This window comes from Octopus bimaculoides, chromosome 19 (genome assembly GCF_001194135.2).
Source record: "Octopus bimaculoides isolate UCB-OBI-ISO-001 chromosome 19, ASM119413v2, whole genome shotgun sequence".
Taxonomy (NCBI): Eukaryota; Metazoa; Mollusca; class Cephalopoda; order Octopoda; family Octopodidae; genus Octopus; species Octopus bimaculoides.
The window spans coordinates 26,078,668-26,089,227 of NC_068999.1; the positions used below are offsets into that span (position 1 = coordinate 26,078,668).

The window sequence follows — 10,560 nt, forward strand, 5'->3', positions numbered from 1 at the left end:
TGGCACATAAAAGACACCATTTCGAGCGTGGCCGTTTTCGTGCGGGTGACACGTAAAAGCACCCACTACACTCTCTGAGTGGTTGGCGTTAGGAAGGGCATCCAGCTGTAGAAACTCTGCCAAATCAGACTGGAGCCTGGTGTTGCCATCCGGTTTCACCAGTCCTCAGTCAAATCGTCCAACCCATGCTAGCATGGAAAGCGGACGTTAAACGATGATGATGAAGACATTGAAGAGGCTCAGGAAGGATAGATCAGAAGGTTGGGAAATCATATGAATGTGAAGGAGTGGTGAGGAAGGAGATGTAGGGTACATGAGGATGGCAGAGAAAGATAGATATGTAAGATGTTAAAATGGAGTATGGCAGAGGTGTGTGATGACTGATCCTGTAGATCTTTTTAAAAACAACAAAAAGCAACATAACCACTTTCATGCATAAAACTAACAATTTGTAAATATGCGTAATACAATATGTCTACAGAAAAGCATTTAAAGAGAAATACATAAGGAAAAAAATAAGAAGTGTAATATTGGTTTCAAATTTTAGCACAAAACCAGCAATTTTGGAGGAGGGGTGAGTCAATTACATTGACTGGTACTTTTTTATTGATCTCAAAAGGATGAAAGGCAAAGTAGACCTTGGCAGAATTGAACTCAAAACATAAAGACGGATGAAATGCCACTAAGCATTATGTCTGGCATGCTAACGATTCTGCTAGCCTGCCACCTTAAAGAAATGTACTGTTGTAAAAGTTTATATTCTTGTCACAAAAGATGCTGATCACAGTGTGAGAGATGAGGTTCATGAAATGAGTTACCGAGATGATGAAGAACACTGTCTTCTGTCATCATCAATATCTCCATGGTGGGTAAAGAACTTATCCAAAGATGTTTGATATTTACACCACACTACCTCTTTACACTGTTCAGTGTAGGAGCTGGGCTCATTGTAAACTCCTCTTGTTATTTTTTATGTTACATTCACAGTCAGAATTGCTACCAGCAAAGACTTGCAGTCCTTCATCAATAAGTGCCAATCCTTTAGCAGTATTGCTTGCAGCCAATTTCAATGAAGTTGGTAGAATTTCTGTATTCTCATCAGGCTCCTGTTCTAGCAGCACAAGTTCATCACTATCATCATCATCATCATTTAATGTTCATTTTCCATGTTGGCATGGAAAATGATGGTTTGACTGGAGCTGGTAAACTGGAGAGCTGCACAAGGCTCTACTCGTTTGTTTTGGTACGGTTTCTGCAGCTGGATGCTCTTCCTAATGCCAACCACAAGTGTACAGAGTGTTTTTTTACCTGTCATCAGCACTGGCCACAACCGCAATTTCACTTAGCTTGACATGTCTTCTCTAACACAGCAAATCACCAGAAGTCTTGGGCACTTGTCATTGTCTCCACGAGACTTGACAACCAAAGATCATATTTCATCACTTCATCCCACCTCCTCCATAGATTCCCTCCACTTGTTAGATATACTTTCTCTGTGGAATACTACCAACTCAACCACATCATCCTCTGTGATTTCTTCAAACCCTTCATTATTTGCAAGTATCACAATATTTTTCCAAACTTAATGTATAAAGTCATGGATACTGCCTGGTTGTATACTTTTCCAAGCACCAAATTAGAGAGTTTCACTTCATTCCATGATCCTTTTATCCACAAGCATCCATTATACTGAATTTCTTCCAGAAGTGCAAAACCCTGTTACCTGACGTAGTTGTCACACAAGGGATGCCTCTGTGTGTGTGTGTGTGAGAGAGAGAGAGAGAAAGTGTAAATGAGAGATGATCATTTTAATGTCCACTTTCTGTACTTGCATGGGTTAGATGGAATTTGTTGAGGCAGATTTTCTATGCCTGGATGCTCTTCTTATTGCCAACCTTCACCTGTTTCTGAGCCACATTATATTTCCCCATGCCCTGACGTTTTTTACAGATGCCTATCAATGTCCCAGAGATATACATCCTTAGAAGTATGTATCTTCCAAGTTCTTAATTGTTACTGCTGAACAACTTGGTTGTTCCATTCTCATGTTGCATACTCTTTGGAATTATCGTTGTCTCTGTTTTTTTGCTGTTAAGAACTTGGACCCTCTTTTCACTATTATTGCTAGTTGTAGTTGTTTGCATGTATTTCTCTTTTGTGGCTGTGACTGTCATCTGCATAGTGGTTAACAGTAGGAAAAACAGTGGTGGTTGTAGAACATATATAGCTTTCAAATTTTGGCAGAAGCCCAGCAGTTTCTGGGGAGGGAGTTAGTCGATTACATTGATCCCAGTGCTCGGCTGGTACTTATTTTATCAACCCCAGAATTTGAACTCAGTAATTCTGTCAGCTCACTTCCTTGTGGTTATGGAACATATATTGGCAACAAACAAAAGCAATAAGAATTAGAAATTCAGTAGGACAATATGAGAAGATTAAGAGAGGTGAATGATAGGTGTGTGTTGTCACCAAACCTGTATTCACCCTACACTGAAATAATTATGTAATCAATTGAACATCTATCAGGTATCCAGATAGGAGGACAAAACCTCAACAATATCTATTATGCAGATGACACAACCCACATTGCAATAACCGAAAGATCTACACATATTAGTATTTGCAATGATGGGAGTGAAAAGATGAACCTAGGTCTTAACAGCAAAAGACAGTGACAAAACAATCTCAAATGAAAATACATCAATTTTGTCAAATATTCGAGAACCATCATTACATTAGATGGAAAAACATCAAAGAAATTAAGCCATGACATGCTATTTTCAAACAGCTGTTCAGATAAACAGCTATCAATAAAATTGAGGAAAAGAGTCTTAAAGACATTCATAGAACCCATTCTTGCATATGGTAAATGCAAAAGTTTATCAATGCTCCAGAGATATGGTTCCTTTGCAGAATACTGAAGGCGTCCTATACAAATAGTGACAAACATTGACGGCCTTAAAACAGTAAAGACTATCAAAAGGCTTCTCGATGACATAGAGAGACAATAGGCTCAGTTCACTGGGTATCATATGAGAAGAAAAAGCCTTGAGCATTTGATAACAACCAGGAAACTGTAAAGAAGACAGAGGAAGAAGATACTCAATGACTTTACCAACTGGCTTTCAGGAAGACCAGCTCAATGAAGTTATGTGTGGGACAGGGAGCACGGTGATCACCAACGCCTGTAGGCATAGCACATGAAATAAATTAGAAAAAGGAAAACACTTTATAATTTTAAAAATTGCTTCACTTTGCTTGTTCTTATTATCTAATGGAAAATATTACCAGAGCTGTTTCTATTATTAAATAATTTACTTCATAAGAAGGAAATGTTGTCAGGAAATATATGTTCTGAAAGAGATATTTATTTAAAATGAAATACTGCAACATGAATAAATGATAGAATATAGATAGTTGTAAACTAGGTTTGCAATATAAATTTATTTGCACTAGGTTATTTTAGTTTTAATAGAAAACAGTTATTTTGTTTTAATAATTGCTGGTTTATTGATATTTGCAGGAAATAACAGAAGAGTTTGAAAAAGATTGGATGTGTACTTTAGCTGCATTAAAAACTAAAGATCCTAAAATATATGATAAGAATGTTAAATTCTTTCAAGAAACTGGTGAGGAAGTTATCTGTTTTTCGTTTCTATAATTTTTTTGTATATGTTTCTAGAGTGAATTCTTAAGGTTTCTGAACCCAAAAACTGACGTGGTATTGTTTGGCAAAATCATTAGAACATCAGACAAAATACTTTGTGGTAAAATATTGGCAATTCAAATCACCCCCAAAGTTAGGGTTGATAAAGTACCAGTTAAATACTGGGGTCAGCATTATCTACAAAACTACTGGCCATACAAACAAGAAATCATCATAATCATTATTTCTATTGCCACTCAGTTTGCATGGTTTCAGGTTTTTTTGTTTGTTTGTTTGTTTGTTTTTTTTTTTATATTACATGCTGGTGCCACATAAAAAGTACCCAGCACATTCAGTAAAGTAGTTGGTGTTAGGAAGAGTATCCAGCCATAGAAACCAAGCCAAATGAGACTAGAACCTGGTGCAGCTCTCTGGCTTGCCACCTCTGGTCAGACCATCCAACCCATGCTAGCATGGAAAACGGATGTTAAAGGATGATGATTACATATACAGAATTGCTAATTTGCTATTACTGTTTCATTTTTTTTTTTCTTCAATTTCCTTTCATTTTATTTTTGCCTCATTTTACTAGTAAAAGACAACACTAAAAGATTTCCGGCTTAGACAGTGACTTGCAGAACCAAGCATCTGTGTAACAAAAGAGCCACTGTATTATCATTGTTGTTTACACTGTCATCGTCATTGCCTCTGCTTTAGCTGCTGTTGTTGTTCTTGTTGTAAGGTGGTGGGCTGGCAGAATCACTATCACACCAGACAAAATGCTTAGTGATATTTCATCCATCTGTATGTTCTGAGTTGTTGTTGAGGTGGGAGTGGAGACTGAGCTGGCAAAATCATTAACACACTGGACAATGCTTAGTGGCATATTGTCCATCTTTACATTCTGAGCTCAAATTCCAATAAGATATAGTTAGCCTTTTAATGTTTTTGAGATTGATAAAATAATTACCAGTTCGATGTAATGAACTTTCCTCCTCCAAAATTTCAGGCCTTATGTCTATGGTAGAAAATATTGTCGCTAGTTGGCAGAAACATTAGCATGCCGGACAAAATGTTTAGTGCCACTAAACATTTTGTCCGTCTTTACATTCTGAATTAAAATTCCACTTAGGTTGGCTTTACCTTTCGTCCTTTCAGGGTTGATAAAATATGTATGTTAAGCAGTTGCTGTAATCAACTTTGCCCCTTCCCCGCAAAAATTCAGGCCTTGTGCCTGTATTTTGTTTTAGTCGTAAGACTGCGGCCATGCTGGGGCACCACCTTGAAGAATTTTTAGTTGAATAAATCAACCTCAGTACCTTATTTTTTTCAAACCTTGTACTTATTCTATTGGTCTCTTTTGCCAAACTGTTAAGTTACGGGGACTTAAGCATGCCAACACCAGTTGTCAGGGAGTGGTGGGGGACAAACTAAGGACACACACACACACCATATATATGATGGGCTTCTTTTACTTTCCGTCTACCAAATCCACTCACTAGGCTCTGGTCAGCCTGAGGCTATAGTGGAAGACACTTGCCCAAGGTGCCACCCAGTGGACTGAACCCAGAACCATATGATTGGGAAGTGATCTTCTTGCCATACACCCATGTCTGTGCCTATGGTAGAAAGAATTATTATTATTTATTTCATCCATCTTCATGTTCTGAGTTCAGATTCGTCCGAGGTTGATATAATCAACTAGTCCCTCACACAAAATTTCAAGGCCTTGTCCCTTCAGGAAAGAATTATTATTATTATCATTATTATTATTACTATTATTATTATTATTAAGACTGTGAACTGGCAGAATTGTTAGCATGTCAGACTAAATGCTTGGTGGCATTTTGTCTATCTTCACGTTCTAAATTCAAATTCCACTACAGTTGACTTTGCATTTCATCCTTTCGGGGTTGATAGAATAAGTACCAGTTGAGTACTCGGGTCGATGTAATTGACTATTCCCCTTCCCCAAATTTCGGGCCTTGTACCTATAGTAGAAAGGATTATTTTTATTATTATTGTCATTGTTGTCATCATCATAACTATCCCTATTATTGTTGCTCTGTTCTGTTGTTTCATGGGACTGGTGCTGTTCCCAGTTTAATTATGCTTTTTATTGAACCACAGCTCATTCTCTAGAATGAGGAGCATTTTGTACTTTGTTTACATAAAAGATTTTTCAGCTCTCATATCTATTCTTATTGAGGATTCTGTAGATCATTCTTACTGAACTTGGTAAATATATATTTCTGGACTTCACTGTCTCCCAAATTAAGATTATTTTTCAAAATTTACTCTCAAGTCATTTGTCACTGTTTCTAAGGGCATTCTAGTAATCAGCAGTGTCATGACCTTGTTAACTTCTTTGTTCCAGTACTTGAAAACTTCATACTTCAAGTCAGTAAAATACTTGAGTTTCTTTTCCTGTTTTTTTTTTTTTTTTTCATTGTAACTGATGTGCATACTACATCAGTTGCCCAGCATGCTAACAATTCTGCCAGCTCACTGCCTTAATAATAATAATAATAATAATAATAATAATAATAATAATAATAATAATAATAATAATAATAATAATCATCGTTTAATGTCCGCTTTCCATGCTAGCATGGGTTGGACGATTTGATTGAGGACTGGTGAACCAGATGGCAACACCAGGCTCCAATCTGATTTAGCAGAGTTTCTACAGCTGGATGCCCTTCCTAACGCCAACCACTCCGAGAGTAGTGGGTGCTTTTACGTGCCACCGGCACGAAGGCCAATCAGGCGCTACTGGCAACGGCCACGCTCAAAATGGTGTCTTTTACATGCCACCTGCACAGGAGCCAGTCTAGCAGCACTGGCAACTATAATAAATTTCTGATTTGTTGGTGGATTGGCAAAATCATTAAAGCTTCAGAGAAAACGTTTTGTAGTATTTCTTAGTTCAAATCCTGCTGATATTAACTTTGTCTTTCATCCCTTGGGGGTCAGTAAAATAAAGTACCTTCAAAACTTGCTGGTCTTGTGCTCAAATTAATTGGTTGTGAACTGGCAGAATAGTTAGAGCATCAAACATAATGCTTAATGGCATTTCTCCTAGCTTTGCATCCTGAATTAAAATTCTACCAAGGTTGACTTTGTCTTTCATCCTTTCGAGGTTCATGATATAAGTACCAGGTGAGCTCTGGGGTCATGGTAATCGACTGTCTCCTCCTCCCCCAAAATTCCAGGCCTTGAGTTCACAGTAGAAAGTATTATGTCAGCAAGTTGGCAGAATTGTTAGCATGCAGGACCATTTCTCCTAGCTTTACGTTCTCAGTTCAAATTCGCTGGGGTTGATAAAATAAGTATAGGTGGAGGAGTGGCTGTGTGGTAAGTACTTTGCTTACCAACCACATGGTCTCGGGTTCAGTCCCACTGTGTGTCACCTTGTAAGTGGATTTGGTAGACGGAAACTGAAGAAGCCCTTCGTATATATATATGTGTGTGTGTGTGTCCAACATCGCTTGACAACCGATGCTGGTTCGGTAAAAGAGACCGATAGAATAAGTACTAGGCTTACAAAGAATAAGCTCTGGGGTCGATTTGCTCGACTATAAAGGTCGTGCTCCAGCATGGCCGCAGTCAAATGACTGAAACAAGTGAAAGAGTATAGTTGAGCACTGGGGGTCGATGTGGAGGCACATGGCTTAGTGGTTAGGGGTGTTGGACTTGTGATTGTAAGATTGTGGTTTTAATCCATGGACCAGGCAACGTGTTGTGTTCTTGAGCAAAACACTCTATTTCATATTGCTCCAGTCCACTCAGCTGGCAAAAATGAATAATCCTGTGACAGACTGGTGTCCCTTCCAGGTGGAGAATATATACGTCATGAAACTGGGAAACCAGCCCTTATGAGTTGGTATAACCTTTACCTTCTCTGAAATGCTGGCCTTATGCCAAAATTCAAAACCATTATTAAGCATACACTTTTCTTCAATTATATTTGATGTATTAAGCATGCTGAGGTATGTATCATCTCATATTCACTTTTAGTTTACTCAGATATTATAATGAGGTTTCAAAGCTGTGATTTTCTTTTCAACAAAATCTGTTTAAAAGTTGAGTAAAAGAAAGATAACTCATATTTTAATTTTAAAAATTTGTTTTTGATCTACTATGGAATTACTTTTTAAATATTTATTGATCAAGAACCCTTAGTTACATGGTCTAGTACTGAATGTAATCAAACAAACTGACCTGCTGTATTCATTTTACTAACAATTTCATTAAATCTATTTCTTGATGCTTACAGAATACATAACTCTTCAGCATTTAAACTGGCCACATCCAGTCAAAATAGTCTACCAGTTTTATGTTCAAAATGGCCAGATCCAATCTCTCACACCTAGCTTACAATGTCATTCTAAAAATAAACAATCAGATCATTGAAATCTTGAAGCTGTGAGATATTAAATGATTAATTCAAAACAATGTGAATAAATTAACATTACATTTAACAGAATAATCTGAATACTAAAGGGTTAAGCTGCAAATTAGTAGAGTATTCAGCTGTTCTATCTTATTTCATGTAATCTGCACTATTTATAATCATACTATATCAGTTTTATATAGTATATTATAAAGCTCTCTTTTCAGTAGACTCTATCATATATTATAGTTTTTTAGGGAAGTTATATTCTTAGAGTAAAAAACTTTTATTCAAAGTAAAATATATGCTTTTTTACGCAATTATTGAATTGTGATTTTGTATTTTAGTTATATTTAGAAACCTTTTGACTGTTTCAGGTAAAGGCTTGGCAGAGAAGAAATCGAAAAAGAAAACTCTCTCTTTACAAGATGTGCAAAGGAAGACACTAATTACAACTGATGGGTAAGTTTTATCCTGAAAATTTCCATGGTTCAGTTGTTAATGAGTGGAATAAGACTCAGCAGTAAAAACAGTTTTTACTATTGTATGAAAAAATAGATCTAAAGCAGGAAGAAAGTTATGTTGGTAATTTTGTTGCTAGGTAGACTTAGGCCTAATCCGGCATTCTTGTAGTACAGAAGGAGCTGATTTTGAATAGAAGCATGTAGGAGGAGTAGAAGGGAGTGACAGTGGCAGCAACAATAGCAGCAGTGCCAATGTGTTATGCTCATAATTAAAGCAACTGTCCCTGTTTTCTGAAGTTTGCCTGTTAGAAAACAAATTCTGCTTCTCCCAATAAGAAGGCCATCCAGCTGAAAAAGCATTTGCTTTAACAAAAAGCAGCCCTTCTTTGCATGCAAAAATTAGTGCAAAATGGTAAAAATAAGAAATTGTTTAGAAGAACTAATAATATATTTCAAATAAAACATAGATAGAAATTGTTGGATGTGACACTTAACTCATGATTTAAATGTTTTCCCTAAAGTGATGGAAAGTGTACGTAAATTAAATGGTTTTCATTTTAGTGCTCCACCAGGGGATGAAAAAATCAGATATGAAGAAGATATTGATGAGCCAGTAGTACCAAGTTATTATGAAGAGCAGGAACAATTAAAAAAACAGTAAGTATCAGATCTTGGTTCCTTAACCATGGACAATGCACAACTAAAACTATTATACTCTACAAATGGTAAACTTTAAAATCTGTGACAAACTTTTAGTGTGATCCTGTAAACTTTTTTAACACCAACTTATTTTAGAGTATTCATTGGCATCAGCATCTTAAGGTCCACTTTTCCATGCTTACTTGATTCAGGCATAATTTGTTGAGGCATATTTTCTATAGCTGGATGCCCTTACTTTTATCTTTTACTTGTTTCAGTCATTAGGCGTTGGCCATGCTGGGGCACCACCTTGAATTTTTAGTCAAATGAATCAACCCCAGTACTTAAATTTCTTATTAACACACACACACACACACACTTGCATACATTTGCAATAGACTTGTTTCGTTCTCCATCTATCAAATCCGTTTTGGTTGACCCATAGACTGAACTCAAAACCTTGTAGTTAGGAAGCAAACTTCTTTGCCACACAGCAAAAAAATAAAACTGCGTAACTTAATTTTTATGTATGAACCTTTTGCTGAGTTATTTTAAACAACAGCTTAATATATTAATAAATGGAAAAAATTAGTTTTAATGAATCTCTTTAGGTTCTCAGTTATTTCCAGCATTAATTGAAAAGTGTATTTCATTAGAACTATGTTGATAAAAAAATTAAGTAGCTTAGACTATTTCTTTTTTATGGCCAACGTAATTTTTTTTATCTTGGATATGTGTTAACTCTACATATGACAAAGTCTACAATATATCAGAGCACACACACACATCATGTCATTCTATAACAAATAACTGGCACTTTGTTGGTTATGATGGAAAGTGTTTCAGTTGATCCAATCAATGGAACAGTCTGCTCATGAAATCAACATGCAAGCAACTGAGAACTCTACGGACATGCATTCACTTAAAAGTAGTTCTCAGGGAGGTACATCACATTTTTGCCAGCTGAGTGGACTGAAGCAATGTGAAATAAAGTGTCTTGCTCAAGGACACAATGCACTGCCAGGAATCAAACTCATTCTCTTACAATTGTGTACTGAATACTTAAACCACTAAACCACATGCCTTCACGAATAGCAGGTGTAAAAATTGATAAAGTACAAAACATATGACGCAAACATATGTTTATGTATGCGCCATATACATATTCTTTTACATATTTCTATCATTTGACTGCAGCCATGCTGGAGCACCACCTTAAAGGGCTTTAGTCAAACAAGTTGACTCTAGGGTTTATTTCTTGTAAGCCTAGTGCTTATTCTATCAGTCTCTTTTGCCGAACTGCTAAGTTACAGGGATGTAAACACACTAACATTGGTTGTCAAGCAATGGTGGAATGGTGGGGGACAAACACAGACACAAAGATACTCACATAAATATATATATATATATATATA

General features: G+C 36.4%; 1 protein-coding gene across 3 annotated transcripts in view; it reads left to right on the forward strand.

Annotated features, from left to right (window-relative positions):
- LOC106883273 (protein KRI1 homolog) overlaps positions 1–10,560 on the forward strand; it is a 58,862-nt gene that overhangs the window by 8,062 nt on the left and 40,240 nt on the right. For all 3 annotated transcript variants that reach the window (XM_014934222.2, XM_014934223.2, XM_014934225.2), the window contains exons 3-5: positions 3,524–3,629; positions 8,420–8,504; positions 9,068–9,163. In XM_014934222.2, the coding sequence (XP_014789708.1) occupies positions 3,524–3,629; positions 8,420–8,504; positions 9,068–9,163 (287 nt within the window). The remainder of the gene's footprint in view (positions 1–3,523; positions 3,630–8,419; positions 8,505–9,067; positions 9,164–10,560) is intronic.